The following is a 24132-nucleotide window of genomic DNA, read 5'->3' on the forward strand; positions in this document are numbered from 1 at the left end:
TACTGTCTATGACTCCAATTAATGATGTTTAAACATAGAGCATAGGGTAATTTCCAAAATCATTCCAGGTGTCTGTAGCTAGGAGAAATCACCTAATAGCCCCAAGTATTCATGACATTTCACCGGAGAACTCTCACCTGTAAATTTCAGCTCATAAAATCCATCTGTTACAAACCTGATTTACATACTTCGGTACCTGTGTTTATACATTGTACTGTTTAGACACTGAATTGGAAATCTTTGCATGTAAGGAAAGCAATATGAACCGCATAATGATGGTTTTTCAGAATTTATCTGAAATAAACAGTTCCCACAGGGTTTTGTCTGTCCAGATGCATTTAATCCATAGGATTACACAGAGTTTATGTATGTCCTTGGTGGCCTGGAGCCCATGTAGACCCATCTAATCCTCAATGGGGTTATACTAGCAAATTAGCATGTCCTTGCATGGTAGTGAATAGATCTACTCAGGTATCTCCCCTTTCTAAAGTGTCGCTCCATGTGTGAATCGAACACTAAATTCATAGCAAGGCCAGGCCTTGGGATTTGAAGCCTTCTAGAACAGAAATAGATTGCCTTTGTCAAATATAGCTGCATGTAACTGCGGATTAAATGGGTGTACCAACATCATAACAGGATGAATGTCACAGGGCGCCAAATTACCTATGGTGAGACCTGTATGGGCATCTGTCAAATCAGTTGCAGTTGATGTTTTCTTTGGAAATTGGTTGAGTTCATCAAATTAGTTGACCATGCCTTTAGTATCAACCTTGGTAAGGTCAAAGGTGCCTTGCGACCTTGCAAATATTATTACTCTTTTTTTTTTTTTTTTTTTTTTTTTTTTATGAATGCACAATGAGTATCAAATTGATTAGTTTCCAAGAGATATGTTTTACAGAGAAATAATATAGTACAGAGAAATAGTAATAGTATGGACCACAAGAGAGCAGTATCGGCTATGGGTACATGAGACAGTGGCACAAGAACCAATGGATGGATTGAAGCAGAGTTATGGAGTCTGTCCTACTTATTAACACATCCCAAATTATACTGGTTATGGTGAAAGGGCCATAGATAACTTGACCACTCTCACTAGTTGCATTTAAGTTCATGCAAATTGGAAGTTGAGTTAATCTTGAATTCCAGTTTACAAACATTCAACTGCAATTTTCCTATTTTAACTACCGTACTTATAGTTTTAGGTGTTGAATATTCAAGTTATTTAGTTGATGTATAGTTGTTAAAGAGTTAGCTCTTTAACCATTTCAGTGCCTAGCACATGTATGATATGTGGCTGGCAATATGAAACCAAGATGGCAACCACTTCTTAGCCGTCAGACATCTTTCACCTCCTAGCAGAAGTTTTTTTTGTTAAAGCCTTGCATGTATAGTTAAAATCTGAGAATTTCTCTGCAGTAAAATCTGATCGCTGTCATATATTTTAGTTTGGCATATATGGGGAAATAGTGGGGAAAATGTAGGGTTGTTTTTTTTACTATATTGTTGGATGCTAGGTATTGATAAATAGCATAACTTCTGACATTATTAGAATGACAAAATTATTCATTTGAGTGACAAATCGAACATAAGTGATTTACCCCATAGAGAGCCAACGGAATGTGCACTGAGATTTTTGAAAACTGCAGATTCTAGTTGAGTATGAGTTGAGAATGTTAGTCAAGTGGGTTTATAGAAGAACCTAAGCCCCACTGGTTGGAGAGCTAAGCTGTACTTCTGACTTCTGATTTCAATGCAAATGTTTTTAATATAGAGAGGATTTTTTTATATTTAATTTTATCTTAAGTAATTAGGTTCACAAATCAAGCAGAAATATACATTTTTAATGCAAATGAATGCTCTAGCTCTGTGTTAAATCCTGCTCTCCCCTTGGAAACGCAGGGCACCAAAATGAATGTCTTTGTACTGCTTAGTACATATTCGGTTATGTTTTCTTAAACGCGGATTTTTAAGTTGGATCTTTTTGTATTGTATTTAAAAAAACAGTATGTAGTGAGAGATACATGAAGTACATGATTGAAAAAATAAATCTGAACTAACTAGAACAAAAAGATAATATAGCACTTTAAACTATTTATCCACTAATATGCAACATTTATTTCATTCATACTCCTTGATTATTGTTGGTATATAATATATGATGCATTATTTTTATTTATTGGTCTATTTATTGATCATGTACTTTTTAAGGGTTTATTGCAATATATATTTGCTGTTAAAGTGCTGATTTTTATTTCCAATTAATTTGATACAAATGAGTATATGCTAAGTAATCTAAATATACACGCTTATATATTTAGTGGCCAGGAGCCCTACATAGCTGGATTTGTCAGTGATGTTTGGAAGTTAGAGCTAAATTGTGTAACTTTCACTATTGTAGTATTAAATGCAAACTGAAATGACGTAATGGGTAATGTTCTAGATGAATTGTACCCGTGCTTTGTAGGTAGAATCAACAATTGGGTGAAATATTGATCAGATATTGCATGTACCCACTAGGAGCATTGATCAGAAATTGACTTCTTTCGTTTTGCTTTGATGGACATCAGTTTTATTAATAATTTGTTTTTCACAATACATAGCACACTTTTCTCAACACTATTTGCTGTTACCGTGAGTTGGAAGTTGCTTATTGCAGTTTTTACATGCTGGATCCTGAAAAGCAATTTAGTTCATAAAAGGATTATTCTATATCTATAGTGTTACCCACAATGCATAGCAGACTATAATTCCCAATTAGCTGTTTGTGTGAAGATCATATCATATATATTTCAGCTCAAAGGAGGGCTATACCTTTTTTTTTTAAGCTTTGCTTTTATTTTATGCAAATGTTTTCCCTTTTACACATTGTGTGTGTGGGGGGGTATTTAGTAAATCTGTGTTGACACAAATAATTTCCAGGTTCTTCTTTTTTTTAATATATATATATATATTTTATTTTTTATTTTTTTTAACATAAGTGGGAAAAAAGAGCATATAGTTTTCAAAATGAAATGGCAATTCCTAATATATTCCTTCCAAAGGCAAAATACTTGAATATCACTTAATGTAAGCTAAGGAGTGATTACTTCACAATTTGAAACTACCTGTGCTATTTCCACCAAATTGAGCCCAAATGAAATTAAAATAAATTAAATATTTTTTTTAAAGAAAGTAATCACTGAAAATGGTATTTAAAGTAACCTTTCAAATAGAAAGCGATATTGCTCCTGGTGGCAAAAGATTCACAAAAGGTGATTTAAAAAAAAAAAAAAAAAAGTACATTATTTGCTGTGTTTTTGTTATGTCCAGAAAAGAGGAAACTACGCATAACTGTACAAAGAAGAATAGCTGACTTTTCTATTACTGCTGATATCTGTACTAGTCTAGTGAGCAGAAAAGCAATGGGTTCTGCTTTTTACTTCATAGCTGTGGATTTATTTGCGCATTGATTAAAACAAAAAAAAATGCCCAACTGGAGAGGAAATTTCAAGTGAAGTAACAAAGCATGTGAATGATAAATTGTATTTCAATTTTTCAAACCTGTTGGTCATTTGTACTAATGGTATATAAAGAAATATATGGATAAAAAAATGTTGAAGCACTTAAAAATGTTAAAGCTCTTAAAAATTAAGCATGAGAATAGCGGTATTCTATTGTAAATGTCCACTTTAGAGGACTACAACATCTCCAGTTTCTCTCTGAAGCTACCAGCCTTTATGCTATGTCATATCCTCACATGCTGCATTTTAAGGATATCAGGTAAGTCTTATAGCTCTTATATCTGTCCATGTTTAAAACTTATCAAGCAGAGTTGTCCTTATCCAGCCAAGAAAGCTGAGGTCATAATCAAGGGAACATAGCCTAAAGGAAAATAATTAGTTGGGTCTTCTTCAAGAAAGTAAATGGAAAATTTAAACAAACTCAAGCTCAGGCCACCTTCGGTTGTAAGACTGCCAATCCCCTTGTAGTAACCTACCTTCTCAGATACACTATATGACCTTTGCTAACAAATATATAGAATCCATAAAAGCACATAGGTAGCCAAGAATGGTTCATACTAAAGAGCTTTGTGACTTTAAACATGGATCTGCTAGATCTGCCACGGCACTGTAAGTGCTATTATTGTGAAGTAAAAGCATCTAGGAGTAACAGCAGCTCAGCCACAAAGCAATACTACACACACAGATGGGGGAGCTGTTTCGTTGTGGAAGCATGTAGTGATTAAAAATCACCTGTCCCCTATACTTGCTACTGAGTTCCAAACTGCCTATGGAAGCATCATCAGCACAAGCGCCTTGCATTTGGAGCTTTATGAAATGGGTTTCCATGGCCGAGCAGTTGCACACAAGCTGAAGAACACTGCAATACCAAGCGTCGACTAGAGTGGTGCAAAGCACACCTCCAATTGACTCTGGATCAGTGGAAATTTGTTCTCTTGAGTGATGAGTCTTATGGATTAATCTGGGTTTGGTGGATGACAAGAGAAAGCTACCTACTTATTTGGTATTTCAGGGTTTGGACTAGGCCCCTTAGTTCTAGTGAAGGGTACTTTGTGGCACCAGTTTGGGGGAAAGCCCTTTCCTCTTCAAGCATGAACAGGAAAGGTCCAAAATGGTGTGACAAGTGATGTGGGGGAACCCAAGAGGCCTGCACAGAGCCCTGACCTTAACCCCATTGAACATCTGTGGGATGAATTGGAACGATTGCGAGCCAGGACTGCCCATCCAACAGCGGCGCCGGACCTCAGAAATGTTTTGGCTGGATGAACACAATTTCCCACAGACACCCTCCAAAATCTTTTGGAAAGCCTTCTGACAAGAGTGGAGGCTGTAATAGGTGGGACCAACTCCATATTGATGCCCATGGTTTTGAAATGGCATGTCCAACAAGCTTTATATGTACACCTACGTTTGGCCACATAGGGTATCAGGAAGTAGGGACAGTATTGTCAGAACTTATTTTCTGTATGTTGCAGAATATGATGAACAATCTTTAGATGATCATTTGCCCTGTACTGTTTTGGTTTTTTTTTTTACTTTTCCATGTGTTTAATATACTGGTTTGTATTTTGGGATTGGGAGATTGGATGGTCTATTCCCTACTGATACATTTTACAACTCAGTAACAGTCATTGTAGCACCACAAGCTAGGAACCGCCAGTGATTGAGGATACAGTGGTTAAATTTTTGGTGGGGACTGGAGGAAACTACCTTCTGCGTTGTAATGTCTACAGGGATAGACAGATATGCACATTTCTTGGCAACTTGGGAACATAGAAATAATGTATTTTGCGATATCATTTTAACCCCTTAATGACAAAGCCCGTACATGTACGGGCTCAAAATTTATTGTTTTCAATGGGTTTAGGGACCGCCCATTGTCTTTAAGGGGTTAAGCTAATTCTGTCTTGGTAGCCTAAAGCTTAGGGAATCAGTGGACATGATATAAAATGTTCTCTTTAGCTGGGATAGCCATTAAAACATAAAAAAATGTACAAAACTAGATTGTGGAATATCTCTAGGATACCACATATGGAGGTTATTCATACTTGGCATATTATTAAGGAGACATGCCTATTGGCCATATGGTTATCAACCAACTTATCAACTTTTGCGTTTGAGCTCATTGAGAAGTTCTTTTATTACCAGTATGGAAGTTGTGCTTTGTAGATGGTCTTGTGCATAACTGCTAAGGAGGGTCTCTGTGACTCTGCACATGGACTGTCAAAACCATTGACACAATTTGTGCTATCTAGGTCTTCTCTCCCTAATTCTGGCAAGTCCATTTTCTTTGTTTTAGGATCAAAATATCTACTTTTTTTGCTTAGCGTTTTCCCATTGCTATGTGCAGCCATCGCCACTCATGTATAGTGAAGGATGTGTGTGGGGGTTAAATGCTGTGCAGCCGCTTTCATGTTGTCATAAGAGTAAAGAGCTTCGTCTTGCTTGGTCATTCAGGTCTGCCCCAGTAAATTATTTAAAATTAACCTATCAATTTTTTGTATTGGTATGTGCCTTTTTGTCCCTTTTCATTCATTGTCTTACATTAAATCCATATTATGTAAAGCTCAAATAGCAATTGTATGTTGCATTTGCCACATCTGCCTATAGCTAGGCAAGCATTAATGGTCTTGAGCCAAACACCTGGCTTGGTCCAGCTCATCAGAAATCAAAGCGTGCAAGCCAGAGCCAAGTAGACTAGCTCCACCGCTTAAGTTTTTTTTGTCCTTATTACAGCCATATAGACACTCAGGCTTATGATTGGCTTGATGATCAAAAGAGGCACATCAGGGAAGAGAAGAGGGACAAAGGGATATGGTTCCAAAAGAGGGCCTGTCAGTCCTTAAAGGGACACTTTGGAGGTATGGATAGGCGCAAAATTTTGTGAGAATGGAGTGTTGGCTGTAGAGGTGAGAAAAAAGGTTGGCGGCTGCTTGCTTACAATGTTAACCTGTTATTAATTTTTCTCAAAGTAGACAATTGCTTTTAGAATTTTAGCTTTCCTAAAATTTAGTATTAAAAAGTCAACTGGAATCATTGTGTCACTACAAATAGGAAATTGTTACCCGGTTCTTGGACTCTACCGCTTTTGGTTTAGCAAAAGCATGAGCCTCTAGCTTTGGAAATTGTTTACACTTTTGCCATTCCTTTGTAAAGATACAGCCTAGAAAATAAGTTAAAATGTTATATAAAGGTGTTAGTAAGATTTGGTATCATGAATAATCTAGAGTGTGTCTGTTTCCTGAGTTACAAGATCCATTAAAGCCTGTAATTATTTTAATGCCATGACTCAACCAATTAATAGATTTCATGGTTTTCTATAACACATATATTTTTTCCTAACAGTAAACTTCCAAACAGACAGCATTGTACACCCAAATTTTAATAACGTACAATCTTTTTGTCAATTCGGTACAAAATATTGCAAAAGCATGTGTATATTTAATATGTAAGATTTGTCAAATTTATTTTTCACATTAAGGACACAATGGAAACAGGGAAACAGGAATGGGATCATCTCATTCATAAAATTAAGGTACCTTTTTTTATTTCAAAAGGGAAGAAGAAAAAAAACGTAAAAATGTAATATAATGATAATCATCCAAAACGGTTACCCATAATTTATTTAAAAATTCCTCTTTTTTCGCGTTTATCAGAAATGGCAAAAAAAATTCTAAAAACTCACCTAACTGAAGAGCCACCCTTTACCACTCAGCTTTCTAGCATTGAGAGTTGGCCTCTGGGGAGCTGCAAAAGAGGTGTTTGCTTGTTTGCTGCAACAGCACAGACCTAAATCAATTGTACAGCTCCCTGGTCTGGTCAGGGGAGATGAAGGGGATGCTTAATCATCCCCACTGCCCACAAAAACAGGACAGCTAGACAATTCCTGAAAATCAGGACTCCCTTGATAAAAACAGGACACTTGGACGATGGAGAGAATGCATCAAAAGGGGTGAGTGGGGAAAAAACCTGTGGAACAAAACAACATACGATTAGTTGACCAGTTGGTGAGGTCAGAGAAGGGTGAGGGAGAGGTAGTTGGTTAGAGGGCACTGTGGATACAATTATTAAGGGTTACACGTACAAGGAGTCAAATCCCTGATGACATGAGTTTGTAGGCAGGAGGTAATATTACAGGTTCCTGATGAAACATATCAAGAACTAAGTGTGTAATATAGAGACCTGGAAATGTAAACCACATAAATTTCGACAGGGTCTATCAGGCGAACAGGCTATAATCTCCCACTGCTATAGCAATATGCTGTTTGAACATTGATGCCACGACTCATTACAATGCTATATACGTTGTATAAATGTTGATGTTAAAATGCAAATTAATAAAAGTTTGGAGAGAGAAAAAAACAGGACACTTGGGAGGTATCGTTGAATTGATCACGCTTTTCCTCAAAGCGTAACAGAGGCAACAATGAAACTAATATGATCCTCAGCACAATGGACAAGTCCAATTATAAGCAATAATCTATCCACATGAGGCAGTGTCCATTTAGCTGGCGGCCATATTTATACCATTGATCCATAGTACTATGTAAACATTGACGTTTATGCGGTATTATACCTTTTTCCCTTCCCTTTTGCTATGGATCTTTGGCCAGGTCATCTACTCCCTCACTGTTCCTAAATCTTCTTGCCTACAGCTCACCCAAGAACGATTACTACTGACACTTTCTTCTAACAGAGTTGGCTCATATCAATTTTAGTGAACCCCAGCAATCATTAAGCCTGTCATTAGTGGTTCTTAAATGTGCTGTTCTTTTTAGACAATACATTGGGTTCTAGTATGACAAACAAAGTCACATCTTGTTTCTTTTAAGAGTGCATTTTCAGTATCTGATACATATGCTCCCCAGAAGAAAATTAAAAAAATATTTTTAAATTATTTCTGGGAGAGTTTTGGGCAGGCTTAGACTGGCCATCTGGCACACTGGGCAAATGCCTAGTGGGCCTCTGACCACAAACACTCCATATGGCACGGGAGATCAGGCGCTGCAGTGTACGGCCACTGAGTGGATATGCCAATCCCACACTACGTGAGAATGATAGCGTAACATGCGGCCTCTCATGTCCACCCATCGGCTTACTTGACAACCACAGACCATAAAGTGCTATTGCAGGGTAAAGTGCATCTGCAGGGTAAGTTGCAGCATTGGGGTTTTAAAACCTCAATGCTGCAACTTACCCGGCACATCCCACTGGTCTCCCTCCCTGTTCAATTAGTTAAATGTCCGTACGAGCGACCAATAAAGTCGCTCGTACGGACATTTAACTAATTGAACAGGGAGGGAGACCAGTGGCATCTGCAGGGTAAGTTGCAGCATCGGGGTTTTAAAAGTCTGCACGAGCGACTCTGTTGGTCGCTCGTGCAGACTTTTAAAACCCCAATGCTGCAACTTCCCGGCACATCCCACTGGTCTCCCTGTTCTATCAGTTAAATGTCCGTACGAACGACTTTATTGGTCGCTCGTACGGACATTTAACTGATAGAATAGGGAGACCAGTGGGATGTGCCGGGTAAGTTACAGCACCAGGAGCCTAAAAGTCTGTACGAGCGACCAACAGAGTCGCTCGTGCAGACTTTTAAAACCCCAATGCTGCAACTTACCCGGCAGATCCCACTGGTCTCCCTGTTCTATCAGTTAATAAATGCTAGAACAGGGAGACCAGTGGGATCTGACGGACAAGTTACGGCACCAGGAGTTTAGCAGTCTGTATGAGCGACCCTATTGGTCGCCAGCAGGGGGCTCGTCTGCCATCAACCAATAGAGTTGCTCATATGGACATTTAAACTCCTGGCGCTAGAGCGGCTTTAACCCCGTATTAACCCCTTAACCGGGGAAAACGAAGAAAAAACGAACACGAAGAATGTCCACGAATATTCGCCCAAAGAGAAGACCGGACCAGGCGAATATTCGCGGAATACTAAGTTGTTTGTTTTTTTCCCGAAGACGAACACGAAGAGCCCCCTGGTGCCCAAGTCTATACAAAACTGGGGGGCAGATCACCCCATTGGACAATCACGGCCCTTGATGTGCCCCTGGATAGGGGTGGGTTACAAGGGAGAGTTTTGATCTCCCCAACAGGCCCATTCACACTGCCTCCATATTGTAATATACTCTGCCCATGTGTCCTTGAGAGGTAAAGCACCATGATAAGATGCCATGGGAAAGGCCTGGGGCAATGCCCAAGGTAAATACAGTACATTGCTTATTCTGATTGACTTTATCTGAAAGACGCATCACAGTAATATAATTTTCTGAGGAGCTGTAGGCAGCAGCTTTATCTGCCTTTACAGTAGTGTCACTATTGCTTCCATTATCCAAACACTCTTTGGTTCTATGGTCAATTCACACATTTTCATGATAATAACAAAAGCACACGGTTCATATTATGCAATAGATGTTTTAGTTTCAGCTTCTAGTCTTATAATTAATCGAAAAGCATATAATGATCTCTTGAACAATCATTAAACCACAGCCGCTTCTCTGCTGTTTTTCCTGAGTGCCCTTTTTGTATTTTTCTCTTCTTTTTTTTATACATATGGGCTAATATGAATTTTATGAATGTTTTTCTGTCTAATATTCAACCCAAACACTTATATTGTGACTCGAACATCATATTAGGTTCAATGTTCTTGGGACTCCAATAAATTTCTTGCGTTTTTTTTTTTTTTGTTTGTTTTTTTATATATTTGTGTTTTCAGCCTATTCAACCAAACTCAACAGGTTTCCAATTTTTAATTTTCAAGATGATCTGAAAGACCTGTGCATTAGTGCCGTGAGCTCAAACACTACCAAGGCTACCTTGTATGCCTTAAATGTATGGCGTTACTGGTGCATGACAAGAGGGCTCAAAGACTGCATGGACTTCACAAAGGTTAGTGAGACTTTTATTACACTGGTTGCTTTTGGTTTTTTATTAGTATTTACTAGTAAAATGTGGTACAGTGTAAGAAAGAACATGTTTTTGACTCAACATACACCTTTTTGAAAACAAAATATGCTGGAGACATAAAAAATATATAGTGTACCTAAATGCATAGAGGGACACAAAAATACAAGCATCAAGAACACATAAATAGCTTCACACTAGCTATAAATCCTTGGAGGTATTCAGTTAAAATGGGTTTCTTAATATTTCATACCTCCCAAGTATCACAGTTTTTGGACAATTGTCCAGTTGTTAAGATCCTCTGATCTCCCTGACTGGTCCAAGAAGCTCTGAAATCAATTAAGGTATGTACTGTTGCAACACAGACCCCCCCTTAGCCACACCCCAGGACAGGTGTCTAGATTTGGACACCTAAATGTACATGCACTTGTCAGGTCAACTTGCAGCTTCCATTCAAGTTCATAGGAATTAAAAGTGTAGTGCTTGAAGGCCTATAATTATATATTGTACTAAATAAGAATGAAATGACTGATAGTCCTTTGTTATGAGTAGTGTCTATAATAAATCATCATATTTGTTCATTTTTCTTCTAAGGTCCCAGCTGTTAAGCTGAATGAACTTCTGGAGGACTTTTATATCACTGTGAAAAAAACTGATGGATCAGATTTCCTTGCCACCTCCCTTCATGCCATCCGCCGGGGTTTGGACCGCATTCTGAAGAATGCTGGTGCTGGGTTCTCTATTACCAGTAGTGTCTTTAATTCCTCATCCCAAAAGCTCAAGGAAAAGTTAAAAATGCTCAACAAAGCTGGAATGTCTGGCTCTCGGTCACGAAACATTGTCTACTTTTCTCTGGCTGATGAAGAGGAAATGTGGAAAATTGGTTGTTTGGGTGATGATGGGCCAGTCTCATTGCTGTCCTCTGTGGTAAAATATAATAGTCAGTTCCTTAATATGAGGACATTACAGGAACATGCAGATCTGATGTACGGTGATATAGAACTTCTCAAGGACGCAAATAACAGACCATTTTTTGCTAGAACAGACGGTGCAAAAAGAGACAAGCAAGTTAACCCAAATAGAATGAGCTATGGGCAGATATATCATGAGCATTCACATGGCCACAAGCGGTGTCCATACTGTCTCCTGTACAAGTACATGTATACTTTCCGCCCACCTACTCAGATGGAGCCACATTCAGCCTTTTATCTGACAGCTCGAAAAGAGATCAGCGGGATGGAAAATATCTGGTATGAGGAGCAGAGGATGGGGCTCCGCTCTTTGCGCGGTGTTGTCCCAAAATTGGCAAAACGAATTAAGCTTGATCAGTGTGACAATTACACATTTGTTTCGTTTACTCAGACATTCAGAAAATTTGGTCCTCTTAATAACTTTTAACCACCTTATTCACGCTCCAGTAAATATTACAATTATAACTTGTATGTAGCTTTAACCAGCAGGAGATATTATAAAGGTGAGCTCTGGAAATCTGAAATGTTTTCAAAGGTTTTTTTTTATCTAAAAGTGTAAAAATGACTGATTCACCAGCACATTTCATTTGGTCATTACTGTGAACAGCAGTGGAACATGTTTAACTGGTTCCTCTTATTCAAAATGTTTTTTACAGGATATTTTTTGGGGTTATCGAGTAGCCATGAGAGACATAATCCCACTACCTGCCCCAGTATTCAATTACAATGATTCTTAAAAATCTTACATAAGTATTGAATGTGCTAAATCAAATTCTAACACATAGCTAAGATATAGCTAAGTCAACACTTATTGCTCACTACTTTAGCCGTGTATTTCGGCCTAGTCTAACTAGGCCTAGGAATTAGGCTTAGGGCGGAGGATCCGACTTCCATTTTCATGGAGTAACAGAAATGTAACCCTCCAAGCAAACGTTTCTGGCTTTCTGAACTTTTGCCTTTATCCTCATATGTAGATAATGATGAAAAGTAAGAGATTTTTGCATTGCTAGTAGTTTTGCCGTAGTTGCTTGGAATGTATGACTCTTAGTGATTGGCTTTTTGCCCAAGATGGATAAAGTTCTACCTTTTCTCTTACATACTTCATCTTGTTTTGTACAACTTTTGCGAATTAATAAAGTTTTACTTCAAATGTTACATAAAATGTTACGTAGGGGCACAAAAAAAGTTCCCTTCCTGTAATGACACTTTTGTTTTTACACCTTAGAGGAGTTATTGAATTTAGTTTCTGCATACATAAGCTAACATAATTAGAAATGTTTCATTAAAAATGTCTTGAAGTCCTCTAATAGTAGATAGTAACTTTACTTCTGAAGTACTATCTGAATTCTGTTTATCAAACAGTTTAACTAAATCTGGAAGTGCCTCATTTATATGTTTATCCCTTCAAAGGTGGTATAATATTTTGAACTATTGTTTGCGCCATGTTTGTTGTCCGAAAGGAGATGTGTTTTCCCTATGTTATACACTGGATCTTCTCTTACTGTTGAAGGTAATTTTAGACAAAAATGTTCTTAAATCAATAAAAACTATTCTGTCATTTTTTTCTTCACGCTGCTTTAATGATACGTTTCATATAACAAGTTTTGATGAATATTTGGACACACTATTAAATAAAAACATGGTGGCCAAATTAGTCTTGTTATTTAGTGTAACCGGAACTCTTTCAAGGGTTGTACGTTAACAGGTTTAGACTGAAGTGTAATGGAACAACACAGGAATCCTGGATACTTAATAAGAGTTGTCATAGGGAAGTAAATATATTATTAATAAAGTCACTTGTATTTAATCAGGGATTTCAGTTGTGATGTACCAGTGAGAAAAGCACCAACTAAGATGCTCAGATATCATTAAAGCCATATGTTCACATTGGGTACATTTGACTTCATGCAAATCGGTACATACGTACTTTAGTTATTATAACTTTTTTATCTTATTTAACTTCTCCCTTAGCTGCCTATATTTAAAGAAGGGAGCATACTAAGGCATGCTTATTGCACATGCACAGTAGAAGCCAAAGAAGCAGGGTCTATGGTAGATCTGACCCTGCGTATAACGATATGTCAGATATATGTTGAGTTTATGAAAATAACAAAAAAACCATTTATTAGATTTCTTTTTATTCATATATAGTTTGTTGCCAATCATACATTCTTTTAACAAAACAGATTTGAGCATGGCTGTCCCTTTAATGTATATCTACATTTCCAGTAATATACTTGAATATAAAAAAAAATAATTGTCATGAAATAACAGAATTGTAACCCCCAAAACATTTTGACGTTTTCCTTAGAAGGAGTAAATTACCAATAGCAAGAAATATTTAAAAATAGCTGCACTTACATATTGTATAAATAGTAATCATGAATAAACACATAAAATATAGCATATATATATTTATATTACAGTACATTACATTAATCACAGGCAGTATACAAAGTAAGTGTTTATGTGGGAGGATTGAAATAAATTACATAGACATACATGGGACATATATTATAAGTCAGCACTGCAGATTTATGTCTGTTCCATGTAGAAGAACTATAAGACACCGAATAAAACCCCCATCACCAGGTAAACGTCCTTTCAGAGATTGCCCCATTTGTCCAAACACTTAGCTGCACAGACTGCAAAGCTGATAACGCACGTAATGTCTTCAATTTCCCTTTTCATTTTATCTGTACGTTAAAAAAAAAAATTGAATTAAAAACCTAGCTTGCCTTCCCCCAAAAGACATTATAACTAGGTGCAAATATACCTTGAAATTGGTGACTGTTTTCCTCCGTGCATCTCTCTTGGACAGGTACGCATGATTTGATGATGCAGTCTGAGCAGAAGGTGAATATGTGTGTTAATATACCATTTTCCGGGATAAACCTTAAGCTCTGTGCTGATGCCACATGGCTATACAGTTGCTGGACCACTAAAGTTCATGGATGCTTTTTGCCTGTGCGTCACAATATTAATTATTGATATCTTTCTCTAAAAGGCACCTTTGCAATTTCAGTATCCATGTTAAATGCTGTTGCACACTAGTGAATCCACTGCTTTATTTACCATTTCAAAGTGATTTCCTTGCCCTCTTATTGCACATTTTTTGGCAACAATCATGTATGAAATCTTGACAATGTGTATGCTAGAGCTTTGCCCACCTCCAAAAAAATATATATATGGGGCTGGATTGAATTACCTGAAGCTACACACTGTGACTTTTACCAAATGAGCTAGAAGAGGTATGAAACCTAGAACACAGACAATGGTAAATAGCATATCCATAAATGTTTAGTTCCGTATTAATCCTTTATAGGCACACCCTACCCAGAAACCAGATTGCTGAAATACTGTATATAACGAATCAACTTGCGTCTCTGGAATGGTGTTCGTTTAAGCCGAGTAATTCCATAAAGGAACCAAACACATAACAACATTTTGTGCTGCGTTGCAATGAGCTTCTTAAAACTAAGGAATACTAAGGAATAATACTAAGTAAATTGAAACATGGCTGTAAAGTAAATGTAACAGTTATTGTATTTTAATTAATCCATACAACAATGAAGATATGTCATTGCAAAGAAGATAAGTACTTACCATATTCAGTATTTTCAATGTAATCAAGTGGAAAGGACCTTTTTGAAAAGAAAGCTACAAAGAGAGAAATATATATCACTTTTGTCAAGGATTGCACACAATATTCCATTTGTTATGCCAGGGATGTCATTCTGTTGAAAATCTGGTTGCCAGATGCAATTTCAAGTGCATAAAAAATGTATTTATCACTACATACTGATTAAAAATGTGAACACTAGACCTTATGATGAAAGGTAAGTTTGATGCTATTATAAATCTTTCCAAAAATACATTTTTTTTAAAAAAAATATTTATTGAACTTTCACTTAAACTCAAGCAAGCTTTATTATAGTGAATTTCAGTTACAGTTTGGGCTCACATTAGGCTTCTATGGTAGTCCATACCAGGGCCAGGCTGGCCCACTGGGATACCGGGAAATTTCCCCGTGGGCCGGTTGCTCCGTGGGCCGGGCGGCGGCAGACCAACCTTCAAAACAGCCGCTGAGTGGCTACGAGCGGTATTGAAAGCGGCACCCAGGCCGCCTCCTCCTGCCGCCGGCGCCTAATGAAGTTAAGGGGGGCGGTGCACACACCGCACCGCCCAATGGCAGTGCCTCAGCACTTCGTCCCACGTCTTAAAAGGGCTTGCAGAGACATAATTTGGGCACTTGGCGTCTGGGACAGGGTCAAAGGACCCCTCTCATGCTGATCACAGCTCTATCATGCCCAACTTCTTGTGGAACCTGGGGTCTCTTGCTCTGTGGAAGTTACAGCCCTCTATGTAAGGAGGTGGCAAGGGAAAACAAGTACTACACAGCCTCATAATAATGAGTTAATTGATTTGTTAGAGATAATACCAGCATATGTTTCTACTATTTGACATTTTCAAGAGCCAAAGCACCAGTAGAGACATGAGGTAAACAGAGGTGAGTTAAATATTTTACTCAAACTACTTAGAAACTCATGACACCTTAATCTTTAGCAGGCCTGAACTTGCTTACTAACATCTGCTGGTGACGCTGCTCACCAGCTTGGCTCCTCGGAAGTTCCCTTAGTATAGGGCTAATCATTTGTTCCATCTTTTAACACCAATGAGTGCCAGCCCTGACCTGTAGTATATCAACCTTGGAGACAGGTTACATGGGGGCATGTGGATAGATGGATGGATAGATGGATATTGCTTAATAATGTTTTTACTAAATAGGCAATAAGCAAGCAGTCATCAAAATGCTAAACATATTCAAATGTTTTCTTGGTGCACAGTTTCTGAATATATCTGCATTAATTTTTATATACTAAATACAGAACTATGGCCGCCATACACAGTATAGCATAAGTACTGATTTGCTAATGTTTATAGAATCAGATATTTAAAGATTGTCCTAAATACATATAATTACTGTACGTTATAACTCATCCAGAGTACATACTATTTCCACACGCAGCTACGTACATTGATTTAATGTTATTACTTCTATAATATATATAATTTATTGGCCACTTTAAACTTTAAAGTTAACATTGTGCTGTGTTTTGGACAGACAGACATTGAGATACACACATTTTTTAATATATTAGCATAACTTTATCTTCTTTCTATTACAGGGTACATGCTTGCTATAAAACTGTTTGTAGCCTAGATGCAGATTTTAAACACGGCCCATTAATAATGAATGTAATCATTTCTCGATATTCGCCTTCTTACATTTCCTCCATTAACTTCTATTTTTTCTTTCATTGCAAAAGCAATTATATTAATAACCATACCTCTCCTTGGCTTTGATCTTTTGAAAGACTCAAATCCTCCATTAGCATCTGGAATAATTACAATACAGAATAAAATGTATATTAAACACTGCGGTTAATATTCTTCACTTGTGCACAAATTTAACTCCATCATAAATTATAAAATGTATGCAATAGAACTGGAGGTCCAGTTTCTTTCCCATTGTCTTTGCCCTAAAGTGAACAAAATAACACTATATATATATATATTGAACTATACAGTAGAGAGACCAGGACACTTTTTTTTCCTTTCACAAGCCATTGTGTTACAGGTGATTTGCATTTTATGAAAAAATTACATTTGAAAACATAAAAGTATTGCTCCACTTAACAAAACATTAATTGTACTCTCAAGTACAGATAGATCTGCCGTTGTATTCATTCCCTTGAAGGTTACACCACACAAAAACATAGAAATTTTAAGAAGCATTTTCATTTCTTATGACAAGATATCAGTACAAAAAATATGACTATGATAAAATTGGGCAGTACTAGGAATGATGTTTCTAATGCTGCATTTAGTTGCTGCAAGTGTTAAATTCAGCAGAGTAAGTGGAACTGCAACTTCAAAAAGCAGGCATGTGCAAGCAGGCATGTGCGTATATATAAACATAATTTAAAATATTTTTTAAGGCAGAAAACAAAATGGCATAAATACATTATTTGTAGAGGGTATAATATTTTTTTCTTAGGTAATGTTAAGACATTTATGTGGGTTAAAATAATTAATAACCATTCACTACATTTGTCCAATAGAGAATTAAATGCATTGTTTAAAACTGACTGGCAATAAGCCATTAAGCAGTTAATTATGGTAATTGCCAGACTGTGACTTCATCCCTTTTGATCACAAAGCCTATTCCATCAAATGAAAGGTGCTAGTATTCCTGGCAAAAAATATTAATGACACAAAGCTCTAGATGATAACAAAATGTATTCCGGGAAGGATTTGGGCATTCAGTAGTACTAGGTATTATGTTTCTAATGTTACATTAACTAAGCAAATTATTAAATTAATTAAATCCAATAGGTGGAACATCATAGCTCAATTTGTAGCTGCTGTGGTGTAACTGTGAAATGTCTTTGTTGGCAATAATTAAAAAATAAAGTCAAAACCCTATTAATAGCCAAATAAATAACTTGTGCCATGAGCCAATAGTCACGAACTTTAGAAACTTGTTTTGCTTGAATATATGGGAAAAAAATTAGAAATCCTTTGTGAAAATGTCATATATTTTCAAATTTATTGTAAGGTCTCCTTTTACTGTTTTATCTGCAAATATAAATGCCTGGTTCGTACCACCTACATTAATCTACTCATTTTTCTGCTTTGCGCTAATAAAAATGTGTTCAAGATGACTGCACTTTAGCGTATCGATACAAGAGTGGCAAATATCTTTAGGGGTAGGCAGCCCTGGAGAATGCACTGCGTAGAAGTGTCATTGGTTAAATAGGAAAGCAGGTCACCATTATGTATAGGAGAAATTGAATAAATCATGGATAGTTAGACATAAAATTCTTGAAACAATGAGATTCAGTGGGACCAATATGCATAAGTCTCACAAAGGCTAAGCATCTGTGTAATAATACAGAAAACATTAAAATGAATACTGCTCGTCGCATCCTAGCACATACCATCTTTGTTTCCAGACACACTGCAATGCATTTTATGCAATTATGATTAGAAAATGTATTTTAGAAGTCAACTATAGTATTCATAGCTCAATAAAAGGCAAAAAGAGACTTTACGCGAGAGAAATGAGGATACAACAAACTTCGTAACTAGACTTGAAAAAAAAATACCAGTAAGAAGTACACTTTGTGGCGCAAATAAAACAGAAAAAAAAATACATATGGTAGTTAAATCCTAAACGTAATTATCTACATTGAGGAGGAAAAACATATTCTCAGAAACCATTATTATTGTATTAAAGAAAACAATAAGATACCTGTGTAGAATTTAAAACTGTAATTTCATAAAAAAATAAAATGTTTATATTTTAACTTTTTTCTAATTTATATAAATTCAATGACAGTAAGTTATTCAGAGAAAAGAAAACCGTATATTTTCCTATTTTGTTGTTAATATAATTGCTTGACAGTTATTGAATGCAGTTATTAAATTTATATAATAACAGTTATTAAATATGAAATTGTATCATAATATCGGCAAATGTATATTCAAGAACTTACCTATAAAGCAGGATAGTGAAATCAGAAGCAATATCATTATTACTAAAGTTTTCATCGTATTATTAGTACCTTTCCCCAGGTCTCTTTATTTAGCTTGTCTTACAATGGCGTCTTGGCTTTTTAAGGGCTAAATGTGCTTTTTATAAGGTAAGTGCCTATCACGTGACCTTAGATGGTTTTAATGGCTCTTAACCACTTGTGCTCACAAAAAAGTATACAGAGCCATAGGTAACGCCGAGTGTGAGTCTTAAAGTATCCGTACTTAATACATTAGAGCGTATTTCCGTTTTTGCAGAAGTGGCTGCATCAATAGAAGAAGTTATTTCTTTGAAGCTCAGGTTGATTCAGCATTGAAGGTTCTAATGCATTACACGTATAGTACAGAATTATTTTCCAACCTTTGAATTAGTGACATCTGTTATATGTTACTCACTGCCGTGTCTAGCGGTTGAGTTTTAGGCTTTAGTTTCCAAGAATTAACCAAATGGATGGCATTTAGCGCTGCCATGGCACACTGACAATGGTAATTACTGTAGATGATAATACTACAGAACAGTATAAGGATACATTATGTGTCATTCAGAAACCAGTAGCAGTAAGTGGAGACTGAGAAAACTAAGGTAGGTCGGCAGTAGCTATAAAACTGTATAGATGGAAATTATGTTCTATTTTACTTATAGAGCACCAGTAGATTCTATAGCACTATGGCAACAACAGAGGAATAATACAAAATTAACAATGGAAACTTCAGGAGATAAGAACCATCCGACCAACATAGTCTGACCATTTTTCCTGCTGTAAATAAATCCAAACTTTTTTGGTCCTTGGTCTTGTCTTCTGTGCAGGATAGACTTAAATTCCATCATTTTATTATCTTCTGCTAGAATATATCTGATATCTAAGCTGTGACTTGAAGGTTCAGTCAGAAATATTTGCAGAAGAGAAGCAGTTTCTGATGTCACTTTACATTATGAAAGGGCCAACCCCAGTTATAATCTACCCCAAGCAGGTAGGACTGGCCATTTAGCGCACCAGGGAAATGTGTGCCCAATGGCTAGAAATGCCTATGAAAACACTACACGAGTAAAAAGTGGCAATAAAGTGCAAGGGCTGCGTTGTCATCGCCAGTCTTGCCTGACCCCAAGGATAGCTTGGATGACCCAGTATAAAGCATATTTAAATCAATGAGAATTCTTGAAATTCACCTGACTGGACCAGGAATTGTGCAGGGCCAGCTCAGCCATTCTTGTATAGTGAACTCCGCATAGGCCTCGCTACAGGGGGTCAAGGGGTGGGGGATTATTCAGTGGCATGATTTAGTGGTCGACCTTTTTAGTGCCTCCCCCAGATTTAACTAGAGTTGCCACTGGAACTCGGCCTTTGACCTTAGGGTTTAACAGTACATTGACTGACTGAGCCCAGATGTGGTGATGAGTGGGATCTGGGCATTGAGCTGGTTAAAGTGCCTCTTCCCATACCATGTTTGGGTCCCCAATGAACACCGTTTGTGTTTTATAGCTTGAATGTGTGCTTAGAGATTCAATGATGTGTCTAAACTCCAGGTAATATATAATATTACAAATACTGACCAAATTTGTTTTCTAAAAATTTTATAGCAACAGAATTAATAAATAATGTATTATGCTGCTTGCAAAGTTATGTGAAGGGGTGTTGTTGGAGCGTTAGTCTGCACCTCCACACAGCACCCATCCGTGTTTTCGGAACCTCTGTGTGCTGTGTGTTTTCAATAGTTTGTTACTTAAAAATGCCCTCAATCCCCTAAAAAAAATTTGTCCAGAAGGGGTAGCCATTGTAGCATCTGGTAGCACACTCATCACTGCAAGTGCTGTTATTGCAAAGTAGAAACGTTTAGGAGTAACAACAATTCAATCACAAAGATGTAGACCATACACACTCACAGAGCAGGGTGGCCAAGTGCTGAAGTGCGTATTGTGTAAAAATCACCTGTTCTCTGTAGCATTACACACCAGAGTTCCAAACTGCCTCTGGAAGCAACATCAGCATAAGCACTGTGCATCGGAAAGCTCCATGAAATGGGTTTCCACAGCTGAGCAGCTGGACACAAGCTGAAGATTACTGGGCGCAATGCCAAGCCTCTACTGACGTAAAGCACACACCACTGGAATCTGGAGCAGTAGAAATGCGTACTTTGAAGTGATGAATCATGCTTCACTTTCTGAAAGTCTGATGGTCAAATCGGAGTTTGATGGATGCAAGGACAACACTACCTACTGGAATGCATAGTGCCTACTGTAAAGTTTGGCAGAGGATAATGGTCTGAGGCTGTTTGGGTTTAGGCTAGGCTTAGGTTAGCTCTACCAAAGGGTAATGTGAATAACTACAGCATACACAGACAATTTAAACAATTGTATCATTCCAACTTTGCAGCACTAGTTTGGGGAAGGCCCCTTCCTGTTACAGCATACGTTTGCTCCTGTGCACAAAGCAGGGTCCATAAATACATGATTTGACAGGTTTGATGTGAAGGAAATTGAGTGGCCTGCACAGAGCTCTGACTTTAACCACCATAGATCAACTTTGGGATGAATTGGAACGCCGAGTTAGGCCTTCTCGTCCAACATCAGTGTCCGATCTCACACAAGTTCCTTGTGGTAAGTCTTCCTATGAGAGTGGAGGCTGTTACAGCCACAAAGCGGTGGCAACTCCATATTAATGCCCATGGTTTTGGAATAGGATTTCCCACAACTTATATAGGTGCGATGGTCAGGAGTCAACATATAGTGACATATATTTGGTCATATAGTGTGTACAGGTATATAATTATCGTGTTGCAGACTTTGATGAATGATGGCAAATCTACAAAATGATGATGAAGTACAAAGCAGCATTGATTGGATTCTCTCCGATGCATATAGGGATGCGAGAGGTAATTTGTTAATGTCCTATATCAACAAACTAAGGGCAATGAGGAAAGCTAGGGGAGAACGTATTGACTACCGACATGTAAGCTTGTGCTAAGTAAAATTTTGGACTCCCTATATACATTGTATTTTCCTCTGAACCCCTGGCAAATAGATATTTTCCAACCCCGATAGTAACTACTAGGTTGGATACCTCTTTTTTAAAATCATGCTACCGAATTCAAGTTCACATAGTATTAATGATTTTTTAAGATATTTTTGTCATACTGTTAACAACACATCATAAAAGATCAATATAATGGATGTCTACTTTTAGAAATCAGTACATAATTGTAAAATGAATTCAGCTAGTAAATTTTTTGTTAAAAAACATATTCTGCACTTCAGCTCCCATATAACAGAGGAATCTAAACCAGAAAACATTATTTCATAAGAATCTTAAGCAATGTTACTATTTTTACCTAGGTGGAGATGAGAACATAGTTTTCTTGACATATTGACAAAGAAACACTGATGGCCATTTTTTTTTCTCTCGTAGAACATTAAATCCCCCTCAATAGATTTTTGCGAGAAACACTGCATCCCATTCAAAGAGCCAACTAAATGTTTACTGGAAATAATGGAGGTGCAAGTACTAAAAAGTATGATTTAGAAAGTGACGATTTAGATGGTGTGTTAAGAATTTCTTAGATGTATACCTTTTAGTATTGCTATGTAGAGTCGTCAACCTGGCCATGCGCAACAACTAAAGGCTTTGTGTGCCCGTTGTGGCACGCGTGCCATAGGTTCCCCATCGTTGGGCTAGATGAACTTAATGGGGATGTGATCCATCTCACTACCCTTATGCTTTGGTTGAGTGTGACGGTAGTCCAATCATCTTAGTGGAAAAGAAAGTGACAGAGGGGTCGCCAAGTGAAAAACATAAAGGTGCGATGTTCAAGTGTCAACGTTCTTTTGGTGATATAGTGTGTTTTCCTCCACATATCATGTACTACACTACTAACTCTATGGCAACCATGTGCCCTATTACTAACTCTTTGGACCCCCTAGACAATGAAATATAAGAAAATACTTAATCTTACTGTTTTCTCACTGCATATTACCATAATTAGGTTCATCGAAATGTTCAGCACCATAACTCCCCTAATTCAGCATTGACCCACCTGTTCTATAGGTTTGATCTCAGTTGGCTATCCAGCAGTTTGCTTTAATCTGGTTAAACAAAACCACAAGATTAAAACTGAATATACCGTTCAATATGAGGAAACTCAGTTGCATTTGCTAAATGAGTCTGTTTCCATTTCAGGAATTTCAGAGACATACGCCTTTAAGAATAAATATCTTTTCTGTTAAAGTAAAAACTCTAAACATATGGCTGCAGCTAAAAATATTCAAGTCTGCATTTCAAATAAGACACAACAGATTATACAAATTTAATGTGTGAAAAAACACAAATTTAATATTAATTCTGAGAACCCTGTCACTTTCCAACTTCTACTATGTGTACCCTGCTGGCATGATTTACAATATTGCGAAAGGATGCATTTTACATTTAAGATTTCTGTTGGACTACCATCTGAAGAGTCTATGACAGAATCAAAGGTGGGAAGTGTTAGTGAGATAATAAGAGAAGCTATGGTAGAGGGAACATTGGTGTGCGCTCTTGTGCTAGACGGCAGAAAACCCAAGAGATGTGATGATCTGGACAATCATCGTACCCAAAACAAATCTTCAAGAACATGTGGACGTTATGACAGAAAATGTAAAACTTTAATACAGGACGCAGGCATACACTTAGGGAAATTACACTGCACAAAGTAAACAGGTACATCTCATTGGAAGTACCAGGTTCTTACCATTTTAACAAAGTAAAGCGGGCCCAGATTTGATGTGGAGATGCTTCTAGCTATTTCAGTGGGGGTCATCAACTTTTGTAAGGTCTATGTGGCTAAATACTGGAAGATTATGGCTTTCCTGGTTTTAGGTTTAGGAAGCAATTGAGTCAGGCAGGATAGTGAAAAGGGAACTAATGTTGCCAAGCATCCCAGAATCTACTTAAAGAAACTGCCATGCCACCTTTTACTGATTGCTTGGGATAAGACACTCGATTACTGTCCAAACGTCTCATTTACTAAGGCTTTTATCAGAGAGGTTTACATATAATATAAAAACAACCAGAACAATAATTTATACCAAGACATTGGATCCCTTAAAAGTTCAGTATGCATTTCCCATTGTATAGTATTCACAGTGCGTTGCCGGAGAAAAGCATCTAGAAAGGACTCCATCT

The 24132-nt window shown here is 37.2% G+C and overlaps 1 protein-coding gene across 1 annotated transcript in view; it reads left to right on the forward strand.

The window, feature by feature from the left end:
• Nucleotides 1-11804, forward strand: part of LOC149276125 (uncharacterized protein KIAA1958-like) — a 32601-nt gene extending 20797 nt beyond the window's left edge. Inside the window, exons 3-5 of the mRNA XM_089503864.1 lie at nt 6237-6361; nt 10219-10391; nt 11001-11804. Of these exons, the coding sequence (XP_089359990.1) occupies nt 6237-6361; nt 10219-10391; nt 11001-11804 (1102 nt within the window). The remainder of the gene's footprint in view (nt 1-6236; nt 6362-10218; nt 10392-11000) is intronic.
• The last annotated feature ends 12328 nt before the right edge of the window (nt 11805-24132 follow it).

Source organism: Sceloporus occidentalis, unplaced genomic scaffold (assembly GCF_023333645.1).
Source record: "Sceloporus occidentalis isolate IW3139 unplaced genomic scaffold, rSceOcc1.0.p SCAF_246, whole genome shotgun sequence".
In the NCBI taxonomy this organism is placed as follows: domain Eukaryota; kingdom Metazoa; phylum Chordata; class Lepidosauria; order Squamata; family Phrynosomatidae; genus Sceloporus; species Sceloporus occidentalis.